This window comes from Gopherus evgoodei, chromosome 3 (assembly GCF_007399415.2).
Source record: "Gopherus evgoodei ecotype Sinaloan lineage chromosome 3, rGopEvg1_v1.p, whole genome shotgun sequence".
Lineage (NCBI taxonomy): Eukaryota > Metazoa > Chordata > Testudines > Testudinidae > Gopherus > Gopherus evgoodei.
The window spans coordinates 130017511-130044858 of NC_044324.1; the positions used below are offsets into that span (position 1 = coordinate 130017511).

Here is a 27348-nt window from a genome sequence, read left to right on the forward strand (position 1 = left end):
GAAAATCATTCCCTCTAAGCATTTGAAACCTGAAGATGTTTTATATTCAGAATTGAAGGGGAATGCTACAGATATTGTAGAAGTAACATAAGAAAACTCGTGGACCTGACATTACTAGACACATTATTAGCGTTATGGGGAATTACAGAACATACATATTGAAAGTCCTGAACATATGCTGAGGATGAAGAGGCTATTTTTAAATAATAAGAAGAATACGACTGACTGTCAGCATAGCAACTTAAAATAAAACAGGAAGTAAAAGTTAATTTCAAACGTATTACAGGACAACATTGCATGTTTTGGTGTTTTGTTCAGATTTATTTTTCATATACTTCCTAACAATTAGCACTGTACTCCACCACCATTCCCCACTCCCCTTTTTCTGTAGACTTATATTCTGATAAATTAGGCTTCACTGGTCTTCTGCACAGATCCTGTACTTCTGAAGAGATGCTGTATCAGACTCTCAGTGGAGTGAGGAGTACATCTTCATTATGCCTTCTTGCAGAAATTTAAACACATGACATTGTTTCATTGCTCAGTAATAGAGCCTCCTGTAGGTGAGAAGGAAAGAGATTGTGTTGCGTTAGTGTGCTGGGAAATATTTAAAACCTGCCATTCACAATATATTCATTTGTCCTGAAAGATGGATTTTATAAACATTTCAGGAAGGAGTTCTGCTTGTAGGGGGCTCTCAGAACCCCTTTCTTAAATTCAGTCACCAAACTGAAGAGAAGAGTTATTTACTTATTGTGGATGGAATATACACATTCATCTCTGGATTCTGCAGTTAGCCAATGTACAGTAACACAGCCAGGTGCTGTGATGTGCTGGAGGTTGCTCTTGGAAGTTCCTTTGTTAAAATTTAGTCAGCAGACTCAAGGGAGCATTGGATGACTTCTCTATCTCAGTTGGAGCTCATTCTTACATAGATGTAGCTAAATCATCCTTGTCTGAGACTTAGGGATCATAAAAATACTTCTAAAGAACAAGGGTTTTACCTGTGAAAGTATCAGAGGAGTAGCCGTGTTAGTCTGGATCTGTAAAAGCAGCAAAGAATCCTGTGGCACCTTATAGACTAACAGACATTTTGGAGCATGAGCTTTCGTGGGTAAATACCCACTTCGTCAGATGCATGACATGACATGCATCTGACGAAGTGGGTATTCACCCACGAAAGCTCATGCTCCAAAACGTCTGTTAGTCTATAAGGTGCCACAGGATTCTTTGCTGCTTTTACTTGTGAAAGGGGCTAGATTGTACCAAATGGCAGTATTTTTAGCAAAGGTTCCCAGGGAACTTGCACATAATGCTATGCTACCGATACAGTCGTATTTTTCAGGAATAAATTTCCAATGAAATGCATTTAGTTTGCCAAGGAATGTTGCCGCCTTCCTTTACAATGTTATTTTAATGGAAAAACAAGCTCATACAGGGTTTCTCAAACTTTTTTCATCATTTTAATACAGAGATGGTTTTGTATCCCATTAATAAACATATGCACCAGCTCCTTCAAACTGCAGTAGGGCAGTACCTTGTGGCAACTACAGCAATTGCAGTGGTTTAAATGGAAAACTAATATCAGGAAAATATATAATATATTTTCAATATTTCTTAATACAATTGAGTATTTGTTAAAATGGAGCCAATCCTATGTGACCAGGCCACTTTCCATGATCCGCCAGTATGTGCTCCTCAGAGCATCAGTGGTTTACAGGCCATAGATTGAGAACTTCTGAATGGATAGGACCAAATCCTCAGCAGCAAATCGCTAGTGAGAGGAGGCCTGATGATGAAAGAGAGAAACTTGTAGGGGAGAAAAAAAGACTTACAGACATGGAGGGAATGCGTCTCCTCCAGGTCTACTATTTGACAAAGCTATTTAACTAAAACTAGCAAAGTACACATACGGCTTCAACAGTTTATTTCAGTTTTTAAATCTATTTATTGGGGAGCATGTACTTAGAGCATCTACTTCTCCCCCCACACATACACTTTATTGTAATACAAATGGTACCCATCACACTCTTTATCTCCATTTTTCTCTTACATGTTCTTTTAGCCACCATCAACAAAAATTATTAAAGGTTTAGAAAACATGACCTATGAGGGAAGATTGAAAAAATTGGGTTTGTTTAGTCTGGAGACAAGAAGATTGAGAGGGGACATGATAACAGTTTGCAAGTACATAAAAGGTTGTTACAAGGAGGAGGGAGAAAAATTGTTCTTAACCTCTGAGGATAGGACAAGAAGCAATGAGCTTAAATTGCAGCGAGGGCGGTTTAGGTTGGACATTAGGAAAAACTTCCTGTCAGAGTGGTTAAGCACTGGATTAAATTGACTAGGGAGGTTGTCGAATCTCCATCATTGGGGATTTTTAAGGGCGGGTTAGACAAACACCTGTCAGGGATGGTCTGGATAATACTTAGCCGTGCCTTGAATGCAGGGGACTGGACTAGATGACCTCTCGAGGTCCCTTCCAGTTCTGTGATTCCAGGGTTGGCCTTACCATGAGGTAAACTGAGGTGGCTGCCTCAGGTGCCACACTGTCGGGGGCGCCACTAGGACCCAGAGTGTAGAAAATTGTGTCTGCTGCTGTTGCATATGTATTCTCTCTGCTCTGGATGCACAGAGATGGTGGAGTGCTGTGCTGGAGGAAGGAGGGCACAAGAGACATAACAGGCAGGCAGGAGTAAAGCTGAGAGGGAATAACAGAAAGCAGCAAGACTTTAGGGGGAGAGAGGAGGAGGAGCCTCTTATGTACCTCTCTAGTACCCCCAGGAGCAGCAGGGAGCTTCCTGTTTCCTGCTGCTTCCCTGAATCCCCTTAAGGAGAACAGGCAGTCAACTGAAGTATTAGGAGCCTGTTAGGCCCTTAAGATGCTGATATCTTCCCTCACTCAGGCCCTGCTACCAGCTCCACAATGACACAGGAGAGGATGGTTGGCCTTGCAACCAGCTCAACAGAGCACGAGCTGGCCCAGACTGTGGACTTTCAGGAAGCAGTTCAAATCTTTGTAACCAAGAAGGCATGGAAAGTACCACTTTGATCATTCAAATATAAAGGCAAGTGTTTACTATGGAGACAAGAAAAGTTACATTTGTTGTTCAGGCATTTGAAAGTTGTGTTACTTAAATTTTTTGAACAAGGCATTTTAAGTTGTTAGTTCTCCTTTATTGGGGTAGGTGACAGAGCAGTACCATGAGAGGAGTAGAACAGGAAGAAGGCAGAATTGAGACCTTTCAAATGTTGGCCCAAGCGAGAGAGTCTGGGGGCATCATTTGAGCCCCTCGCCTCAGGTGCCAAAATGTGGTGGGCCGGCCCTGTATGATTCAATGAGTTCTCTTCTACTTGAATCTATGTCTATCTAGCAAATGCTTGGTCTTAAAGTGACAAGCTCTGGAGGTCCCTCAATTTGTGAACTTTGGCCAGGAGAAATTGGGGCTATAATTAGAGATCATCCATTATATAAAACATTATTGAAAGCTGGAGTGATAGCTATTAAAAATCAACACACAAGGCTGAGCTCCACACACCTCAGGATATAATCTACAATCTGGAGTATATTTTTGACTAAATGCTGCCATCTTTACTTAAGCAAACTCTGACTGCAGCAGTTAAGAATGGCAGCATTTGCCATTAAGTAAAATATTAGATCCAAACTACATGATTATGCCGCTTTAAGCTTAGGTTTATTTTTTTAAGCTCTGAGCATGTCTTATACAGTGGTGCAGGATGGAAGAATATTAACACATTAGCCAAAGCTGTTATAAATGATGTTCTGCAACAAAGCTGCCTCACAGCAGACATCTAATAACCTAAGAAAAGAAGTGAGCTGGAGTTTAGTCATATTTGACCATTAATGTGTACTGGTTTCCAACCAAAATTAATTCAGAGATAGAGTAAAATATATGGAATAATCCTTAAGTTTATGTCAGAGGAAAATATTGAATATATTAGGATGCAGGATCTCTACCATTTCTGGAGTACATTACATTCTCTTAAGATCTGATACTCCGTGCATTTCTGCTTAGGCTTCACTGAGAATTTGTGTGATTGCTAAGAAATGTATTCCCCAATGTCTTTCTCTATAACACTCTTCCTATTCAGTTCCTGATTTTGTTTCAGAAGAAGCATTAATACTTATTAGCTATCTATCTATCTATCTAAAACCAACTTTTCTAGATGAAACATCTTTTCTAGATGATGCTAATGTTACCAGGTGGCAAAGCCTTCAAATGAGTGTGTATCACATCTGAAATATTATATAATGCTGAATTGGAAGACAGTGTTTTCTGGGATTTTAATTTTTTTTTAAGCTGCTGCCTTTAACTGAGCACAACCATCACTGTTATAAAATATTAAAGGCCTCATACATATCAAACAGAGTTACAGTTATTAGGGCAGACATTTTTGTGCATATCAGTTAAACACCTGGACCTGGAATTTTTCTAAGTCACTTACAGTAACTAATTTTAATGGATTTGTATTTCATATTGATTCATTCTTACTGAAGGCAGTGTGGAACCTTAAGCTTTCTTCGCTAGTTTTATTTTTTAATCATGCAGTCAGAGAAGCTACAGATGAAAAAGTTCTTCTGTATGAGATCATTAGCCTTTCCAGTTACTCTACTTTAACTCATCTCCCCATCCCTAATTGATCACATCATCAGTCAGACATTATGGTGATGGCTTACTCAGCTAATCGTTAGCTTTGAAATGCAGTAGAGCCTTAATTATTTGAGAGTCTTTAGAGATGCCTGAAACCTTCAGACATTGGGAGGTTCAGTTAATCAAGGGATCTGGGTGGTTGAAGGCAGGGTGGGGAGTTGCCTAAGCTACTTCTCTTCCCCTGAAGAGGGATTGGGAGAGAGGACTAAATCATGTACCTAAGGATTTATGTGCAGAAGTCTTTGAGGTAAATCTGTAACTATTTGCAGAGAATGTCGAAGACCCTAATTCTGTGTTGGGGAGCTTTGTGCCAGAGCTCTCTGCTATCTGATCCTGAGGACAATCAGATAGGCACAGTTGGGAGCATGGAATAGCTGCTTGGCCATTCCTAAGGTCAGGAGCTGTGGGGGATCGGAACATATAGTGTAAGGGTTCAAAAAGGGGCTTTTCGTCTCCCTGTGACTGGATCCTGTCCCATTTGTCTGTCTGACTGAGGTTCCCCTCACCATAATATCTGAACACCCTGCACAGGGACTATGGAGAGCTGCAGAATCAAGGGGGAGCCTCTAACAGGGAGTGGGGGGGCATCAGGATTTCAGACTGAGTCCTCCAGAACAGGTGCTTGTGCTCCTTTAGAGGGGTCTGCAGGACTTGTATTGCACTCCATGCTCTCTATTGCCTGCCATGGAAAATGTCTGCAAGCTAGTGGGGCCCCATCATTCCTGGCTGATAGCTGCTTTTCAACCTCACTAACCCTAGACGTGTTGGGAGTGGGCACATACAGAGCAGCTTTTCGGCTGCTTAATTTGGTGCCTCAGTTACTTGAGTACCCAACCTGAAACACTTTGCAGGAGCCTACTTCTCAGAAAGTACTGGGCACTCTTCTCTGAATATTAGCCCCTGTTATGGCTTCTCAAGTTTGACATTCAGAATCAAAACACTTAAAATCACTTGTCGCTTACTGAAAATCGTGGCCATTATTTTTATATTAAATTGGGTGGAAAAGGAAATTAAGGAGGGAAAGCAAAGTAAAAGTGTATGTGTGGGAATGGCAATTACACTACTTAACAGGGAACAAAATATGGAGTGCAGTGGGGGAGGGATAGCTCATTGGCCTGCTAAACCCAGGGTTGTGAGTTCAATCCTTAAGGGGGCCACTTAGGGATCTGGGGCAAAAATCAGTACTCGGTCCTGCTAGTGAAGGCAGGGGGCTGGACTCGATAACCTTTTGAGGTCCCTTCCAGTTCTAGGAGATAAGTATATCTCCTATTATTATTAATGAGGCATGAAGTTAAGGGCTAAAAGGCCAAAACACAGACACTCACCAAGAAAGTGGTGTGGGTTTCTTCTGCAAGAGTTAAATGACTGGATCCCAGATTTTTTTTGCATACCCCATCCACAGATTGTTCTTGAGATGAATGATCAAAATATCAAACAATAGACCATGTAACTGAGCAAATAGTCTGGTCCATAGTCTGAAGAAAGGAACCTCTGATTCAGTCCACTTTATCCAAATAGTTTCCTAGCCAACAAGTAAGGTGAAGGAGAGAAGTCACAAACCTACTTTAATCTAGGTGGTCAAGATCTATGGAGGCATCATTGAAGAGAAACAGGTAAATTAAGATCAGTTGCACTGGATAAGAATTTGCAGGCTTGAAATCAGAATTATCCTATATGGAAAGAGTCAGCAAAACAATGAAAAAAGGTTTCCATTGTGGTTTTACAAGTAAGGTAAAATTCAAAATTAAGTGTGAAGCATAATGCAGCAGAAATGAATACACTGCAAAGGATCACCTCCATTTCCTGTTTTTCACCAACTACCAACGTATCTCACTCTTAAACGCTCACAGAAAATGTGCTATTGCCCAGGAGATGATTAACAAATCGTGGGAGAGATTGTTAAAATGAAGTGATTGCTCACTCTATGTATTGTTATGTTTTTCCATATATAAAAAAAGCAAATAGATGCTTTCAGTCAGTATAGTCTTTAATTTAGTTTAAGAGAACTATACCAGTAAGAACCAATGTCTCCATGGTTAGAGGATGCAGGGTGTGTCTCATGTGATATGCTGCATTGAACATACACAAGAAGTGTGTCTTCAGAGTCCTTTGAGATCTAAAGGTGAAATACATAGAAAACAAGGCATAACCATTGCACAGCTAAGCAGTTACAATGTTAGAGTGGCACGGTAGCACCACTTTAATTAAGGTTGAGCCTTCAACAGCTGATTTTTTTCCCTAAGTGCTTTAATATCTACATGCATATTCAGATTGCTTTGAAATTTGCTATGCGTCATTAGGATTTGGAGCAGGGTTAATGGTCTAAATTTGGGGTCATTTAAGCAAGGGATTTCAGAAATAGCCTCCCCAAAAAACTATCATGACAGCAACATTTTATGGGTTGTATAGCTTATTTTATTCATGCCTGGGGCTGAGAGAATGTCTCTGGTTCTTCCCAAACTGATGTATCACCTCCTCAGATTTGATCTGAGCTAGTGTCTGGCAATATTTAAAAAGTTATTCAGGCTTTCCAGTGATGTTTGAGACAACCTGATGTGCTAGAGAAAGTTATTTGCATGTGTGCAGCAGAACTGGAACTCTGTAGCAAGCCAGAATGTTTGCAGGCAGCCAGCCACCATAGTAGCCAGGTGACTCAGGGTGATGTGCTATGGCCATTGGAGCTGAGCCACACCTATGTACTGAGAATTTGAGTCCTTTCCTTGATAGCTTTCTGAAAATGTGTTGTGCACATTAGTTACCCTCTGTCTGCATCAGCCAAGAAGGTACTGGAAGATTTGGAACTGGTACCTCAAAGTGCTCTAAAATTCTTAGGCATACCCAGATTGTTTTGAAAATTGCTGTACCTCATCAGGGTCAGTGGGTAGAATTAGTAGTGCAAGTTTGGAGTAATTTGGTCTGGGATGCCTCAGATATGCCCCTCCCTGAAGCTGCTTTTCAAATTCAAATTGCACTACATGCCATGTGCATAAGGAGATTGTCTTGAAAACTGGTATGCCACAACAGGGGCTGTGTTACAGTTTATGGTGCAAATTTGGGGTCATTTGGTCAAGGAGTTCCTGAGATTAACTACCATAAGCTTCACTCTCTCCTCTTCGAGCAATGACATACTGCCTGTGAGATCATAGGACTGCACCCTTCCTGAGCATTTGGAGGATAGTGTGAAAAGTGCACAGGAACAGTGTGTGTGTTGAGGGGGGGGTGACACTTAGTTTGTCTCTGCACTAGAATAAAGGTTGGGTTTAGGACAGGCTTAGCAAACACTAAATTTATGATGAGGGTGATGTAAGAACTTATATAAACTAGACTAGACTCAACCATTTCACCTACTCCAGGCAAACCACCAAAGTCCTGCCAGATGGTAACACCTATTCAGCCTTGTCAGAGGGATTCCCTCCAGGCCATCGTCTTCAGTTAGTCCTGACAGAGCATTTGGGGCAGACAGATGTGTGCCACCCAACCACTAGAACTCCTCAGGACAACAGTACTGTACAGAAGACGGAGCAAGCACTGTGGGAATGCCAATGCAGATGTGGAGTTCTGATGGGCACTGAGAACATGCAAGTTTTAAAAAAGGGTTGAAGCTCTCTTATCTTCCCTGGTTTTCTTGACATATGTAGTGGAATGCTGGCCTCTGGAAGTGACAGTTTCAGCCATTGTAGCAGCCAAAAAAATTTCATACATTCATAGATTTTACAGTCAAGAGATGCCCGTGTCCATCTACTTGGACAGCCTACATAGCACAGCCTAGGAAAAACACATCCTGATTCTTCTAGCTGCAGCTGCACTTCTCAGATGTCAGTGCAACCTCTGGCGACTCACTGCACCTAATCTCAGATCCAATACAGCTATACCTAGCAGAGGGAGGGCCAGGGTTTTATGAGAAGGCATGACAGTATAGCGTTGTGTGGAACACAACACAGAAAATAGCAGATTTTTGTTTGGCATAGCTCAGGCTTGGTTTAGTCCCCATGCCCAAAGCCAACTCCAGGAGGGCAGAGTTAAGGTGCATTTTTCAAAGGTTTAAATTTGTTTTACTGTAATGCATTATTTTCTGTTTTGCAAAGTTTTTAAGTATTGATGCACTTCACATTCTGGAAGGTACCAGGCACTCAACACAGTTTTGGGCAGTGAATATATATAGTTTGTTACAGTCAGGGTTGGTTCTGTCTCTCCTTAATTCTTTTCACCATTCTCTTGTGGTCTAGGGCTAGATAGCCATAGGAGGAATATTGTTTTATATACTAAAACTATTAATTATTGTGTCCTTCCCCATCGCCTGGATTATCAGAAAAACACATAGGATGAAACAAGGCCAAATGGCCTACTTACCAGTCTAATGAATAACTGACCTGTTCTCTTGAAACTTAAATTAACAGTAACCCTATTTGGTAGTAATAAATGGCCAAACAAAATTTGTATTTTGTATGCATGGAAAAATTAGTTCAAACCAAGTTCTCTTCTGCATTTTACAAAAGCTCTTTTGTGCATTCAAGTTCAGGGTTTCAGGATTAACCCCCTAAAATGGGCCTTGTTGACTAAAATCCCTCTTAATTTGGATGTAAAGGGGAAATACCTTGTCTCATTCAGCCCTTTTTATGTTTCTAGTACTCAGCACCCATGAAATGGATTGCTTTTGGGGAGATAATATCTGCTTTGTTCCTTTTTAAATCTGTGAAAAATGTCTTCCTGGTTAATAGGGTGATTGTGTGCTCCAGGCGATAAATGTGATTGTTTGTCATACTCTGCCCAAAATAATGACAATAAAGCAAAGTTGAAATTCCATATAATTTCTGCTCTTCCATAGCCAGGAAAATTCAGAACACAATACATAGATGGTGCTCACATAAAGGATAACAGTAGCTGTTAAATTAGTTAACGGGGGAGGGGGGGACGTTTAACAATATGCCCCTGGTATAAAATAAATTTCCGTCAGCTTAATTCCAAATGCTAATATAGACCATTTTACCCAGATGGGATTGCTTACTGGCCTGCGCATCAGGTTTGAGACATCTAGAATCTCCACAGCAACAGGTTCAAACTCAGCAGTGTTGATTCAGCTCTTCAGCCTTAACTGAAGTTCACACATTTAACTCTCTGGGGGCTTTTGAATGAAACCTTAAAAACCAAGGGCCAGTCCGCTCTGTGTGTATTTTCATGGCCTAAGTTTGCAGAGGTGCTCAGCACTCATGACTGGTTTAAATCAGTGGAAGGTGCCAAAATCAGGTCATTAAGGGCCCATCAATTCTTTCACAGGCTTCCTGCTTTTGAGACACTTAAAGAACTTTTTGTTTGTTTGTTTGTTTGTTTGTTTGCGTGTACACCATTAGCTACATATTCTTTGAAATCCATTAGCCCTTCTAATTATCTTCTTATGTATTGCCTGCTACAGTTTATGCTCCCTTTTATTTGCTTCACTAGTGTTAGCTTTTTCAAATTGTGTTTGGTTTGAATAACCTCTTGAGCCTTTCTGTTTAGCCACACTGATGTAATTCTTGCCCTCCTGCTCCTATTTTTGTGCAGAAGTATGCAAGCCTTCTGAGACGTTATTATGGTTTCAGGTAGCATCCATGCTAAATGTGATAACAAAAAGCAGTAAAATGGCATAGGAAGAGTGGCATGTATATCCAGTGGATTATAGCCACAGCATAAGTTAAAAGAGATGAGTAATCCACATTTTTGACATGGATTGGAATCTGATTTACAAATCATGCACTCTCTGTTTTTTTTACCCAAACTTTTCCTTGCAAGCAAAGCTGCATTAGGCAAAATGTGAATAAATGATGCAGAGTTATGGGGTTGTCATAAACATACAGCTACAAGTAACAAAAAATCCCTCCTGAGCAGCTGTACTGAATCTTTACCTGTAAGAGGTTAAGAAGCTCAAATAACCTGGTTGGCACCTGACCAAAAGGACCAATAAGGAAAGAAGATACTTTCAAATCTAGGGGGTGAGGTTTTGTTTGTGCTCTCTTTGTTGTTTCCACTAAAGAGAGAGAGACCAGGCAGGAAAAACATCTCCTAAAAACATACCTAAAATGATCTATCTAAGATTACAAAAATTGTAAGTAAGAGCAAACAAATGCATTAGATTATCTTTTATTTTAGCTTGTGAATTTTCCCTATACTAAGAGGGAGTTTTATTCTTGTTTTTTATAACTTTAAAGCTGAGTCTAAAGAGGAGTCCTCTGTGTTTTAAATCTTTTTATTACCTTGTAATGTTACCTTCCATCCTGATTTTGCAGAGGTGCTTCTTTTACTTTTGTCTTTATAATGAAATTCTTCTTTTAAGAACCTGATTGATTTTAGTGTCCTAAAGATAAAAGGTCTGGTCTGTACTTATATTAAAGGCAATTGGTTGGTATATTATCGTCAAGCCTCCCCAGGAAAGGGGGTGAAGGGGCTTGGGGAAATATTTTGGGGGAATAGGGACTCCAAGTGACCCTTTTCCTGAATTTTTGTTTAAATGACTTAGTGGTGGCAGCAATACTGTCCAAGGACAAGAAAAAGATTTGCGGCTTGGGGAAGTTTTTAACCTAAGCTGGTAGAAATAAGCATTGGGGGTCTTTTGTGTTGGTCCCCACATCTGTACCCCAAAGTTCAGAGTGGGGAGGGAACCCTAAAATGGATGGTCTAAGAAGTTGAACTATGTACTCCTTCATTTTCAGTAGTTGTTTCTCTTGATATTAGCTTTAATATCCTAAGACTGTGGTACCAGATTGCTGGATCATTATATATATAATTCAATTCTAGTTTAAATATTTGTCGGTAGATTTTCCCAGGTTTTTAATAAAATCTGATATATATTAGTATTTATACTGTGAAATATTCAAAAATGGCTCTGAAAGTGATATATGTGGAGCTTGTAGGCTTAGGCCATATCTACACTACAAAATTATATCAACCTAATTTATATCAGCATACAGCCACCGCAATAATTAAATCGCTTGTGTGTGTACACACTTCCCTGGTGTCAGCGGTGTGTGACCTCACAAGGAGTGTTTGTATCAATTGTATTGTCAGTGTGGGCATTGTGAGATGGCTCCTGAAAGCTGGTAACAATTGACGTTAGCAATGCTGTGTCTACACTGACACAGTGTCAACCTACTTACATTGACCATGGCTATATGTCGCCTGGGGAAGTGGTGTTTCTAAATCGGCGTAGAGAGGCACTTGTGTCTACGGGAGCCAAATTTAACTGAAGGCAATTCCACAGCTAAGCAGACACAAGGCAGCTTACATTGACCTAACCCTGTAGTGCAGACCAGGCCTTAGAAACACTGTGGTTACTGCTATGGGCTTAGAAGAACAGAAGTAATAAATGCTATTGAATTTAGGAACACCAAAGAAGTCTATCCAGAGTGTAGGTGCTTCTTAAGATCTGTGGTGGACTCTGGACCTTAGAAGTGCTACCACATATGGGAAGGTATATTCCTAAGAACGTTATTAGCTGTGTGGAAGCAAGAATGCAGTTCAACCAGAGCCTAGCCATCTTAAGGACATGATGCAACATGCAGTTATTTTGTTTAGCACTTGATTGTCTTTGGCTTTGCAAATGGCACATCCATCTTGTTAAATCTTGGCAAGTCAGCACCAAGCTGCCATAGCATTAGGCAATAATATAGTTAGTAAATACTATATATGAACTAACAGAAATAATGAAATAATGCCATCTTTGGATGTGGGTTGAAGAGTGCATTTACCATGATTTGTTTAATATTGAAATGCATAAGGTAAGCTATTTAAATGCTGTCAGTTATTACACTTCAGTTTCTTCAAAGATAATATCTTTGTGGTATATTACAATGAGAAACCATGCTACTCTATTATTCATTTGACCTTTATGATTTTTTAAAAATATTCTTTCCTAGAAATGAAAAGGTTTTAACACAAAGGTTACACTTCAACAGTACTTTATTAAACCTGATGGCTGGCTAATTGGACCGTGAGCAATTAATACAAGAAATCTGATAACTGATTGGGGAGATTGTTTCACTGGAAGAATTTACATATTAAAAATATTTTTTACAACTGTTTTAGATCTACAGTTATGCAAATACATTTGAATTAGACATTTTTCTTTCTTAGCTTAGACCCATACAATGAGATCATTTCAGCATGAAAAATAACACATTACTTAGGACTCATCAGGTAGCAGAGCCATAGGAACCACACAGATACTAAAAGCTATACCTGCCCACATGGCGTTTTAGCTGAAAAGTGTTTGTGGTATAGGGCAGACCGGACGTCGCACTGTTTTATAGTATCTTCATTTTCATGACAGGTTCTCGTGCAAGCTATCAGACCCGTTGTTACAGAGTCCCAATAAAAAAATAGACAATGATTCAAAAAATGTTTTTTATAGAGAAAACATCCTTCACTTTATAAAGAACACCAGATAGGTATTTCCTGTATATCCTTGGTATGCTGGATGTGTTCAGCCCTCTCTCCATAGGTATTGTTCAGTTATCTCCTCTATCCTCAGAAACTGAGGTAACCCATTACATGCCTTTGCTACAGACTAGATTAACTGATCTGATGTGATGGACTCAGCCCCCTTTATTCCTAATAAGACAGGTAAATGTCAATGAAATTACTGTTGTTCCTTATTTTCCAAACAACCTAGAATTTTATCCAAGAAGCAAGAGAGGGTAAGAGTTTGCAACTGTATTTTATTGTAAATGTCCACTCAAGATCAGTTTCTTGTTTGATTTTTGTTTTACTGAAACACGTTCTCAAACAGTTATATTCTTCTTTCAAGGTATCCCATAAGGTTCTTTTCTCCATAATTTAGCTCTCATGACAATGCTCAAAAAGTAACAGCAAAAACATAACAGTTCTCTTGCTGTTAAAATAATAACTGCCGTCCCCATGTTCAGCAAACAGTCACTAATTTGCTCATTTCCATGCGTTCAAATCAGTCTGATTTTCTTATTTTTTTAGACGGACTTTTCCCTCAATTCTGAATCCTTTCTGCTCCTTTCATTTGGATTTCAGTAAGTCTTCCCATTCGACTGAGTGCTCTGCACTTTTAGGAATTGCTGGAAATATTGATTGCATTTTATTACGAAATTCTTTCATCTGCAAGGGAGGTTAAAATATTAAATTAGTCAGCAGTTGTTGTAGAGGAAACAGATCAAGACAGATACACCTCGCAACCTTTGGTTACTCAACAAAATCTGGTTGCCTGAGGTGAGGAAGAGAGAGAGAGAGACCCCAAAAGCAATTAAAATCAAAGACTTTCCACCTGTGGACATTTTAATCTCAATTAACCAGCCAGAAAACAAACATATCTAAGGACAACCCTATGGGTTCATAACTCTGCAAGACTGTCCAGACTGTCTTCCTTAGATAATTTGCTCCCAAATGATTCACTACATAGACATAATATAACTAACAATGTTTACTTGGGGGAAGAAGGGCAATTACTTGAATGGCAGGAGTACAGATTTTGACTGTAGTGCATATTCCTCCGAAAGAAAGAAAGAAAGGATAAGAACATTTTAATGGGAGAAAGACACTTTAATGAAAGCCTGGTAGTCTATAAGTATGAATCAGGGACTCTAAAAAGTGTATACAAAATCCCTCAATTATATTACATAACTTTATTCTGTTTGATCCTACGATGTGAATATATGTGATGCAATAGGAAGCCTGGTTTTGATATTTTTTAAGGGGAGCATGTAAAGTGTACAGCAATAGCAAGAAAAATTTAGATCTGAAATTCCTATCCCTGTCTACAGAGTCAAGCTTCAATGGATAAAAATGTCTGCTGCAAGATTAAAATATAATCTGGTATCATACATTGCATATCAAAATAACAATAAGTACAATCAAATCTGTATTTGTCGTAACCCTGTTGTCACCATCTCCACGGTTAGTCTAATTCAGTGGTTTTCAACCTGTGGTCCACAGACCCCTGGGCGTCCACAGTCTAAGCCCTGGTTTACACTACGAGGTTACGTCAAATTTAGTTGAGCTAGGTCAATTTTATAAGCAATGAATCTACACAACCAACCCCATTCCATTGACCTAAAGGGCTCTTAAAATCAACTGCTGTACTCCTCCCTGGTGAGGGGAGTAACGCTAAAATCAACCTTGTTGGGTCGAATTTGGGGTAGTGCAGACGCAATTTGACAGTATTGACCTCTGGGAGCTATCTCAGGCCTGGTCTACAATACGCGTTTAAACTGATTTTAGCAGCGTTAAACTGATTTAACGCTGTACCCGTCCACACAATGAGGCCCTTTATATCGATATAAAGGGCTCTTTAAATCAGTTTCTGTACTCCTCCCCAATGAGAGGAGTAGCGCTAAAATTGGTATTACCATATTGGATTAGGGTTAGTGTGGCCGCAAATTGATGGTATTGGCCTCCGGGTGGTATCCCACAGTGCTTCACTGTGACCGCTCTGGACAGCAATCTGAACTCGGATGCAGTGGCCAGGTAGACAGGAAAAGCCCCGCAAACTTTTGAATTTCATTTCCTGTTTGTCCAGCGTGGAGCTCTGATTAGCACAAGTGGTGACGCAGTCCCAAATCCAAAAAGAGCTCCAGCATGGGCTGTACGGGAGATACTGGATCTGATCGCTGTATGGGGAGACAAATCTGTTCTATCAGAGCTCCGTTACAGAAGACAAAATGCCAAAGCATTTGAAAAAAATCTCCAGGCTATGATACAGAGTCCACAGCACAGTGCTGCGTGACATGCGTAATGGAAAGCCAAAGAATCAAATGGACGCTCATGGAGGGAGGGAGGGTGTACCGAGGACGCCAGCTATCCCACAGTCCCCGCAGTCTCCGAAAATAATTTGCATTCTTGGCTGAGCTCCCATTGCCTGTAGGGTCAAACACATTGTCCGGGGAGGTTCAGGGTCTATCTCGTCGATTTACCACCCCTCCCCCTCCATGACAGAAAAGGGGGAAAAATTGTTTCTTGACTTTTTTATATGGCACCCTATGTATACTGCATGCTGCTGGTAGACACGGTGCTGCAGCAGTAAACAGTAGCATCCTCTCTCCTCCCATCCCCGGTGGCAGACGGTACAGTGCAGTAGGACTGATAGCCGTCCTGGTCATGAGCCCGTGAATGCTCCTGGCTGGCCTCAGGTGAGGCCGGCCGGGGGCGCCTGGGTAAAAATAGGAATGATTCCCAGTCATTCCCAATAAATGGTACAGAACGGCTGGTAACCGTCCTCATCATAGCAACTAGGGGCTGAGTTCCATCAGCCCCCTCCCTTTCATGTGTAAAGAAAAGATTCTGTACTGCCTGGACTATCATAGCAGCGGGATGCTGGGCTCCTCTCCCCCACACCACTTCATGTCCTGCCTGGACTATCATAGCAGCTGGAGGCTGCGTCCCCCCCATTTTATCTCACTAACAAGTCAGTGTTTCTTATTCCTGCATTCTTTATTACTTCATCACACAAATGGGGGGACACTGCCACGGTAGCCCAGGAAGGTTTGGGGAGGAGGGAAGCAATGGGTGGGGTTGCTGCAGGGACACCCGCTAGAATGGCATGCAGCTCATCATTTCTGCAGGATCTGACACGGAGCAGCTGTGCTCTCTGGTTCTCTGATACACTGGTTCTCTAGTACACTTGCCCCATATTCTACGCAGGACTGACTCTATTTTTAGATACCATAACGGAGGGAATGACCCAGGGGGTCATTCCCATTTTTGTCTTTGCGCCCCCGGCCGACCTCAGCCAGGGGCACTCATGATAGCAGCAGACGGTACAGAATGACAGATAACCGTCATCTCATTGCCAATTTACAGTGGTGCAGCAGACAGTACAGAACGACTGATAACCGTCTCTGCTGTCATGCAAAGGCAAATGAATGTTGCTGTGTAGCGTTGCAGTATCGCCTATGTCAGCGGCATCCAGTACACATACGGTGACAGTAAAAAAAAAAGCTGAACGGGCTCCATGGTTGCTGTGCTATGGCGTCTGCCAGGGCAATCCAGGGAAAAAGGGCGCGAAATGATTGCTGTTGCTTTCCCGGAGGAAGGAAGGAATGACGACATTTACCCAGAACCACCCGTGACAATGATTTTTGCCCCATCAGGCACTGAGAACTAAACCCAGAATTCCAAGGGGCGGGGGAGACTGCGGAAACTATGGGATAGCTACGGAATAGCTACCCACAGTGCAACACTCCAGAAATCGACACTAGCCTTGGACCATGGACGCACACTGCCGAATTAATGTGCTTAGTGTGGCCGCGTGCACTCAAAATATACAATCTGTTTTACAAAACCGGTTTATGTAAAATCGGAATAATCCCATAGTGTAGACGTACCCCCAGAGTGCTCCAATGTGACCGCTCTGGACAGCACTTTCAACTCCTATGCACTAGCCAGGTACACAGGAAAAGCCCTGTAAAATTTTGAATTTCATTTCCTGTTTGGCGAACTTAGCAGCACAGATGACCATGCAGTCCCAGAATCACAAATGAGCTCCAGCATGGACTGAACGGGAGATGGATCTGATTGCTGTATGGAGAGAAGAATCTGTGCAGGTAGAACTCCGATCCAGCAGAAGAAATGCTAATATATATGCCAAAATCGCACAGGGCATGGTGGAGAGAGGCTACAACACGGACACAAAGCAGTGCCACGTGAAAGTTAAGGAGTTCAGGCAAGCCTACCAAAAGACAAGAGAGGCAAACGGTCGCTCCGGGTCAGAGCCCCATACATGCCGCGTCTATGATCAGCTGCATGGCATTCTAAGGGGGGACCCTACCACTACCCCACCATTGTCCGTGGATACCTGCAAAGGGGGTGTCTCACGCAACAGGTAGGAGGATTTTGTGCATGAGGAAGAGGAGGAGAATGCACAGCAGGCAAGCAGAGAATCCATTCTCCTCGGCTGCCAGGAGCTTTTCATCAACCTGGAGTCAATACCCTCCCAAGGCGGGTTCCCGGACCCTGAAGCCGGAGAAGGCACCTCTGGTGAGTGCACATTTGTAACTACACTACAGGGGTTAAAAGCAATTGTGTTTAATGTTTGATTTGCCCTGAAGAATCAGGATGCATTCGCGGCCAGTACAGCCATGATGTCCTAATTGCTACATCCTGTGCTTTCTGGAACGTCTGTGTCCATGTGCTCTACACACTCGTCCTCATGCTGGTGGCTCCTAGCCAGGTTCTGCACACACTGCAGGGTAATTCACGAGGTGTTTACAATGCTCACAACAGCAGCGGTGAGCTGAGCGGGCTCCATGCTTGCCATACTATGGCGTCCGCCCGGGTGACCCAGGAAAAAAGGCGCAAAATGATTGTCTGCCGTTCCTTTCACAGGGGGAGGAAAGGGAGACTGATGACATGTACCCATGTCATAAACAGATAGCTAAGGGTTAATGTTCTTTTACCTGTAAAGGGTTAACACAGGGAACCAAACACCTGACCAGAGGACCAATCAGGAAACAAGACTTTTTCAAATCTGGGTGAAGGAAAGTTTTGGGTGTGAGTCCTTTGTTCTTGGTCTGTTCTCTTTTCTCGGCTCTGAGAGTGACCACAGGAATCTCCAGGCTTTCTAATCTTCTGTTTCCAAGTTGTAAGTACAAGGATAGTAAGACAATAGGTTTATATTGTTTTTTTTTTGTATTTACATGTGTGTAGTTGCTGGAGTGTATTCTTTTTGGATAAGGCTGTTTATTCATTTTTCTTTTAAGCAATTGACCCTGTATATTGTCACCTTGATACAGAGATCCTTTTATGTCCTTTTTTCATTCTTTTTATATAAAGCTTTCTTTTTAAGACCTGTTGGAGTTTTTCTTTAGTGGGGACTCCAGGGAATTGAGTCTGCAGCTCACCAGGGAATTAGTGGGAGGAAGAAGTCAGGGGGAAAATCTCTTTGTGTTAGATTTACTAAGCCTGACTTTGCATACCCTCTGGGTGAGGGGGAAGAGAGATTAGATCTCTCAGTACTTGTGTTTCCAGGACTGGAAGCAGGGAATCTCCTAGGGTCGTCCAGGGAGGGGAGCCTGGGAGGAAGTAACAAGGAAACAAGGGGAGGGGGTTATTTCCCTTTGTTGTAAAACTCAAGGCATCTGAGTCTGGGGGTCCCCCAGGGAAGGTTTTGGGAAGACCACAGTGAGCTAGGCACTGTATAATTCCTAGCTGGTGGCAGCAATTACCAGGTCCAAGCTGGTAACTAAGCTTGGAGGTTTTCATGCTAACACCCATATTTTGGACGCTAAGGTCCAGATCTGGGAAGAAATGTTATGACAACCCAAAACCACCCGTGATAATGTTTTTGCCCCATCAGGCATTGGGAGCTTAACCCAGAATTACAATGGGCAGCGGAGATGTGGGGACTGTGGGATAGCTACCCACAGTGCACCGCTAGCCACGGTATTCAGGACACACTCCGCTGATTTAATGCGCTTATTGGGGACATACACAATCGACTGTATAAAACTGCTTTCTAAAGATCGACTTCTATAAAATCAACCTAATTTCGTAATGTAGACATACCCTACGATTTTCAAAGGGGTCTGCACCACAATTTGAAAGCTTTTTAGGGGTCCTCAAATGAAAAAAAGATTGAAAACCAGTGCTTTAATTTTATGGCAAATTTTGCAGGGCAGTAGCAATGTCCTATTTCTTTAAAGAAGACTTCTCTCTGTAGAAAATGTATATTTATATAGTACTTTTCATCCTAAACTAAGGCCTATTCTGACAACTATGTATTTATCCAGAAAGCACTAAATCTCTTGTGATGGCTGTGGCTTTAAGAATGCTGAATGTCTGTTTGTTTTCTGCAGATAAAGGGAACTCATTTCCTGGGAAAGCAATTTTTTCCTCACACCCGAACATAAAATTTGGAATATTGTCGACATCTTTTTCTTGCCTTTAAGGACCATCACAGATCTGTTGTGCTTCTCATCTACAGTATCATATTGCTTTTCCAGTGATGCTAGACTCAATGTCCCATTCTTTGCCTCCTTTCTTTGCAGCTTCGATGCCTTTTTCCATGCCACCCCCATGCATAAAATGCTCTTCTCATCCCACTGCACAAAATTACCAGTCTCTCTGCTTTCCAATCCCTTCTATAAGCGCACTTGTTCTGTAATGCCATTGGTGGTGGCGGCGATGATGATGATGATAATAAATTATAACTCCAAATTAATCTCTCCTGAAAGTTTACTACTGCATCTTGTCTTCTCCATATTATCTTTTAAATTGTCAGCTCTTCAAAGGAGAAATTGTCTATAATATTCTGTGACTGGTACAGTGTCCAGCCTGTTGTTGGCACTTAAATAGTAAACAATATATTATGTCGTTACAGCATTTCTAAAGAGCGGCAGTTTGCTTGAAGTAGAGATGTCACTGTCATAACATATTTCCCAGATTTGGACCTTAGCGTCCAAAATATGTGTGTTAGCATGAAAACCTCCAAGCTTAGTTACCAGCTTGGACCTGGTAAAGCTGCCACCACCCAAAAAATTAGAGTGTTTTGGGGCACACTGGTCCCCCCCAAAACCTTCCCTGGGGACCCCAAAGACCCAAATTCCTTGAGTCTTACAACAAAGGGGAATAAACCATTTCCCCCCATTCTCCCTTCCAGGTGTTCCCTCCCTGGGTTCCTGGAGAGATACACAGAAGCAAGCTCCGTGAATCTAAACAGAGGGACTCCACCCTCCCCGTTTCCAGTCCTGGAAACACAAGTACTTCCCTCTTCACCCAGAGGGTATGCAAAGTCAGGCTTAGTAAATCTAACACAAAGAGATTTTCCTCCTGACTTCTTCCTCCCACCAATTCCCTGGTGAGTTGCAGACTTAATTCCCTGGAATTCCCACTAAAGAAAAACTCCAACAGGTCTAAAAAAGAAAGCTTTATAAGAAGAAAGAAAAATACATAAAAATGGTCTCTCTGTATTAAGGTGACAAATACAGGGTCAATTGCTTAAAAGAAATATGAATAAACAGCCTTATCCAAAATGAATACAATTTAACACATTCCAACAACTATACACATGTAAATACAAAAGAAAACAATATAAACCTATGGTCTTCCTATCTTTGTACTTACAACTTGGAAACAGAAGATTAGAAAGCTGGAGCTAGAAAAATCACTCTCATAGCCGAGAGGGTCAGACACAAGACAAAGAACTCACACCCAAAACTTCCCTCCACCCAGATTTGAAAAAGTCTTGTTTCCTGATTGGTCCTCTGGTCAGGTGTTTCAGGTTACTCCTTTCCAGGTGAAAGAGACATTAACCCTTAGCTATCTGTTTATGACAATCACAGCTATTAACTTTTATTGAGAAGTTTTCATATCTGTATTATTCACAAGATAGTATACAATATTATTTCCTAAACCACCTTCATCACTGTACTATCTGGGCAACTTTCAGTAGTGCATTAAGCAATGTGGCTAATGTTTGTCATGAGTGGTTTGTTTTCTCTCTCTCCTTCCTGGGAAGAAAACTGTGTGTGCAGAATTGTGTTTTGTTTTGGGGTTCTTTACCTAATAATGTATTTCCCCTGTCCCTGCCATCCACCACTGATGCTCTCTTCTCCCACTTCCACTTCTGTGCCTGTTTCAATGCTGGAAAGCTCTTCCTAAACTTATATACAGAGCACTTTCACCCTGCACTCAAGTCTCCCCATAAAACTTACTTCAGCCATGTTCCCTATCAGAATTGAAATAACTTAGAAAACAAACCCTCTGATGTAAAGGAACCAAGATGTGCATATCTCAGTGACCGAATAATCTTATTATTGTAATCTTTGTCCCTTCTCTTCCAATATTTTTTGCCCACCTCTGAACTTTAACTTAAATTTTAAGCTCTTCTGGTCAGAGACTGTCACAAGGTGGCTAGACCCTTTAAATGAAGCAAGTCCAGCTCCTCTGTGCTAGAACAGATACTCTTAATGTGGCCAATTAAGAGGGCAGGGCAGCACCTGCAGCTATAAAGAGCCAGGCAATCAGTAAAGAAGGGGGAACAGGAACAGTAGGAAATTCTCTGGGAGCAGCTGCCAGTGTCTCCTGGGACAGGAGGCAGAAGGAACCTGCTGGGGAAAAAGAGCTTCCAGAGAGTGAGACCAGGGAGCCAGTGCTCAGTTAAAAGAGCAGAGAAGAATCCTACAATAGGTCCTGAAGCAGGAGGGACTGAGAGAGGCAAAGGAGAAAAGTGCCTGGGAGCTGTATCCCAGGGACTGGCTGGAAAACTATTTTGGGGGTGGGGAAGGTTCCCCCTATGTGTGGAAACTAGAATTGTGTCTGGAAAGAGTCTGGCTGTGGCAGTGGGTCTCGTCTGGCCCAGCTATGCTTGGCACAGGACTCAGTTCAATCCCCAAAGTAACTGACAGCAGCCTCAGGGCTCCTCTGACTTGCATCTAACTGCCAATTGGCCAAAAGGGCTGGTGAGCAGCTGGGGATCACTGTAGTGCTGCTGTACTCTGGCCGTGACCCCTATAAACCAGCCATACCCCCTATGCTGAGGCCCGGATGGCATACAGCCAGCTCTACATTAATCAGTGATTCCCCCATGCTGAGGAAATGTTCAGGGGGCTGGTCAGTCCAGCTGTACAACCCCTTTGTACCACTGATACCAAGAATTGGGCCCCATGCCTTTACTTGCTCTTTTGAGGTGACTAACATGCTTTTTACTTTATATCTAAACCCTCTTCTTCTCATTTAAAAATCACTGCTCTTCAGGTGGGAACCTAACCTAGCAAAGCCTAACCTAACAAATTACACAGTGATCTTTACCTTCCACATTCCGGCAATACATACCAATAGTCTCAAACTAAAATTAATTTCATAATAAAAGCTAATGTGCAGTGTACGGAGCTATGCAATGTTTTGAAATGGCTCTTTATTATTGTCAGCAACACTAGGGCACATAGTTCAATTGCAATGATATCTTCAATTAAGTCTAGTAAACTGAACACCAATAGAATGTATTGTACATTTCTCTTCTAGCTTCACTATCACAGGCCCCTCTCTAACATAGTCTTTCTTAACCTGACCATACGTGAACAACTTGTACCACGTTCCCTGATTTAACATCCCAGCATACTTAGTTCCTGGAGACAGCTCTCTGAAGTGAACTTCATGCAACTGAACTTTATATTTTTATCATAGATATTGCAAAACCTGATGCTGTTTTCTCTTACCAAAAAAACTGCAGTGACTTTCCACCTCTGACTGTCAGGCTTCTTTCTAAAAGGGTCTCATCTACCTCACTGCATTAAATAATCTCTAATAGCTACAGATAACTTTTTTTTTATCTTAACCTAATGATCTCATCTTGAGGAAAAAAGAGAGGACCTAAAAGATCTTCCATTAAATAAATGTCTTTTTAATGTACATTGTTGTCAGAACGTCCTACAAAAATGGGGATCGTACTATTACAGAGAGCACTAACGGGTTCGTTCATATTAAAATGAATGGAAAGAGGGTGGGGGTGGAGCGTCTCTGAAAAACTTTCATTCCAGGATTCATAAAGGAATGTTCTCTTTAATGTTTGACATTCATAAAAGGCAACCTAGATTCTGAGGATTATTAGTTTTCAATTTTAGTACTTGTGCCAGTTAAAATTGCTTACATTAGCTTCCATGTCAAATGAGGTTAGATACTCTGAAATAGAATAGTGACTGGCAGCAGAATACAGTATGCATACGTCTTATATTCTAATCATCCTTACTCAATTTTATATGACATACAGATGAGAGAGGTGGCCCTATACTGAATTCAGAGGCTTTGGATTTGTTAAGAGAATCACAGAGTGATGTTATTCTTACTGCCTTTCCCCAAATCTCAAAATTATTGCGGTCATATCAGTTAGCAAATGCAAATCTTGGTGAGCATACAGAAATAGTGAGTTATTCTTAGAAAATGACAAGCAGCAGCCACTCCAAATATTGTCAGAGCAGAGTGGACAGCCTGCTAGCTCAAGGTAATTCTCTAATTTTCTAGGTAAAGTGGAACACTCATTGTGGGTGATTTTATGCCAATGTGCAAAATGACATCTAAAATGAGCATTGAAAAATGCCCTTTTTCAAAGTCTCAGCTCTCATGCTGGATTGGAAAAGTACCATAAATCTTTCCTAATTATTCAAAAATTACAGGTGTAAGAAAATAGAATCTAAAGGGTCAGTCTAGGCAGCATATCATACTTAATCTTAACTACTCTATTCTGTATTGTCATAGGAATGTTTATTAACCTGTCTTCTGGATCATGTATTCCAGGTTTATGCAGAGAAGCAGAGAGAATTCTAACCTTTAGGAGGGTATAATGCACTGATCCTGCAAAGACTTGCATGTGTGCTTAACTTTATGCAATATGAGTAGTCTCACTGAAATCAACTGAACTCACAGTGCATAAAGTTAAGCATGAGTGTTTCCAGAATCTCAGCCATATTGTTTACATGATCGTAAATTAATATACGTGTACCATACTTTATATTACTTTAATATATTTCTTTTAAAATTTAAAATTCATGAAGAGGGAGGAAAATTTATTTTGTAAAGGGAATCCCAATGAAAATGAAGCTGTCCTGGCTTTAAAATTTCCTCAAAGTCACTCTATATTTAGGCTTGGCAGAATTCAAATTTTTTTTTTTTTTATAATTTTGATGGATAATATCAATGCTTATTTTAAGCATTTTTTTAGATTTTTGTCTATTTGCATTTTCACAGTTGTGGGAAGTTACTGGGGGATGTCAGAAAATTATTAAGTGACAGTAGATATTGAGAGTCAAAAAGTTATAAACCATTAAAACACTAATTGTCAACATCGCATGTCAAAATATACCAAGTAAATATCCTCAAATCAACAAATCATACCTGTTTTTACTGTTAATTTACAAGCCTAATACTTTTTTTTTTTAACTTTGCCTATCTGTAAATTTAGATTATCAATTAAAATATTTTTTTCATTGGGTTGCATGTATATGGAGAAATTAATATTTACCAACATTTACCAGTAGAAAAGCTTGGAAGGATTAGATTTTTATCTTCTAACCAGAGTAGATAAAAATCGATGATTTTCTTAAAAATGTATTTTTAAAAATTTTAATTAAATACAGATTTATCTCTTAAACACAAACCTATTTACAATTAAATATGAAATTTACAATGTATGTTAAGGCCTAAAGTTATAATCTATTAAAACCACTTAAATACAAAAAATATCAAGTAGTACACGTTTGCTGGTAAGTTTTAAAGAAAGTCAAACCTTTTAACTGGTGGAAGTCACTGCCAAACACCTGCATAGAGTTTGCTGAAGCACTAAACCAGCCTCTTTTGCAGGTGCAGAAAGAATATTTTCTTCATTTCATTTTATTCAAATAGTTCAGTGAATAATGAATAGTACAGTCAAAGTCAAGAAACCAACTGGCAGTTGAATAAGCAGAAAAGCTGGTTTTCCTCTTCCAAACTATGTATAAAAACTAGGTGTGAGATGAAAGACATGGTGACCAGAAACCATCACTTTAATGCACTAACTACAGAAAGAAGAACTTCCTTTGTTTAATAATCAGTTTTAAATCCAAAACATATTTTGATGCACTTTTTGATAAAACATTTTTCTTATGTATCCAGCACATTTAAAGTAGATTTAATTAAAAAAATTGTAAGTGCTGTTTTTGTGCATTTTTATTGAATTTGAATTGCTGTCCAAATTCAGCTTGACAGAAATTGCAAGTGAAAACATTAATTCTAGTAAATAAAAAGTTCATCATTCACCATTTTCTAACATAAAAATGTAAAGAATCTGAATAAATGTAAGTTAAGCTATATAACTACTTAAATAAATATGTACAGATATAGTGTATCCTCCTGGTTGGCAAAAAGAAGTACCAAATTTAGTGTAAAGGCTATATTTAGTTGCAAATCAACATGTTTTAACGGTTACTGACCATTTGAAATTCAATCTTTCTTTAGGAAAATAACTAAAAAATATAAATCAGAGCAAGCTTAAAATTGAGGATTTCCTGCCTGCTAATTTAAATGATTAAAAACAGTGATTTAAATTACTCTGATATAAAAAAAATCCACTCTGCTTTTTTCTCAAATTGTACTGGCGCACTGCAGAGAGCTGGGTGGTCAGGTGATTCTAGGTTTCCTTCTAGCTGGTGTATCACAATAACAGATACAAATACATAAAGACACTCTAATGTTACCTTTCCATGTAAACAATTGCTGTAGTTGCCACAGGATATTATGCAAATGAGAGAGAGAGTCCATGCAATTTTGAATGAGAGGGTAGATGACATATACCACAAAAAAATTTAGAAGCGTTGCTCTGTCTGGACGAATTTTTGTTGGTATATATTTAACTTCTTGTAGTAGCATTGGTAGCTTTAGTCTGGACGTTTGTATTTATACATATAAAGTCATACTTCCTTACATTTATAGCAACGGATGATTTTGGAGATTATTTTAAATCAGAAAAGAGATTAGAGATCTAACTCTGAGCAATGGTAAAAGAGAGGAATTTCTTTTTTTTTTTCCTTTTTCTTTCCAAGTGTAGATATATATATTTTTTATTTGTTTATAAAATTATTCCTTTCTCAGGTTCAGAGAAATCAAAGAAAATTGTATCTTAAAATACTAGAAATGTCTATCTTGTTTTTTCTAAAACAAAAGGAGCAGAGACTTAAATCTGGAAGGTACATATTATTCCCTTGAAGCAAACAATAAATGCTACTGCAAAATGTCAGTCTTTCTGCACCAATCTTACTTCCATTGAAGTCAATGGCAAAACACCCATTGATTTCAATGATGCTGAATCAGGAAGCAAAAGGAATTTTACTCCAAAAGCTGTGAGGGTTACAGCTTAATATGGCATGAGGCTTACATGCCATGGCTGAGAAGTTGTGACATACTGTATCTATTGGGTGTCTGGGAAGTGGGCGGGCAAAGCCCGCCCACTGCTAAAGGATCCCCCCCCAGCCTAAGGGGAGGACCCACAGGACCACAGAACCCACTGAGTTCGGGGGACAACTAATAAAAGAACAGGGACAGGAGTGAGGTCAAAGGGTCATAAGAAGGGAACCAGACGGGGACACCGAGCAGAGAACCCCGGACAGCGCCCACTGCTCCTCGAAGGCATCAAGGGAGCCAGTGGACGCTGCCCAGAGGAACTCCGCCCAGATGCGTGAACGGACCATGGATCGGAAACAAGCCCCACAGTCGCCGGGGTTTCCATCGGCCAACCTCCTCTCCCTGGTTGCGTAGATGGCCTTTTTAGTCAGGGCGAGGAGGAGGTTGACCAGGAGGTCCCGGGACTTTGTGGGGCCACGGATAGGGAGTGCGTAGAGAAGGAGGTGAGGGGAAAAGTGCAGCCAGAAACATAAAAGGATGTTAATGAGGAGCCAGTGTAGGGACTGCAACCGGGCGCACTCTAAGTAAACGTGCGCCAGGGTCTTCCTCACGCCGCAGAAGGGGCAGGTGTCCGGGACAAGGGTAAACCGCGCCAAGTACACGCCCATGCTCACGGCCCCATGAAGGAGCCGCCAACTGATATCCCCAGTGGGCCTTGGGACCAGGGTGGAGTAGAGGCTGACCCACCGGGGCTCCTCACCCTCCAGAGGTGGCAGGAGGTCCCGCCACTTCGTATCGGGGCGGGACACGAGGGTGAGGAAGTGAAGGGTGTGGAGCACGAGCGTGTAGAGCTGCTTCCTAGGCGCGGTTTGGA

General features: G+C 40.9%; 1 protein-coding gene across 2 annotated transcripts in view; it reads right to left on the bottom strand.

The window, feature by feature from the left end:
* Positions 1-314: 314 nt before the first annotated feature.
* The window catches only part of TMEM242 (transmembrane protein 242), a 63381-nt gene continuing 36347 nt past the window's right edge, over positions 315-27348 (bottom strand). Inside the window, exon 4 of one of the 2 annotated variants that reach the window (XM_030556648.1) lies at positions 315-557. In XM_030556648.1, coding sequence (XP_030412508.1) covers positions 516-557 — 42 coding nt within the window. In that variant the 3' untranslated portion in view covers positions 315-515. Of the gene's footprint in view, positions 558-12599; positions 13773-27348 lie in introns of those variants that run through there. The other variant, XM_030556642.1, reaches the window with a different exon arrangement.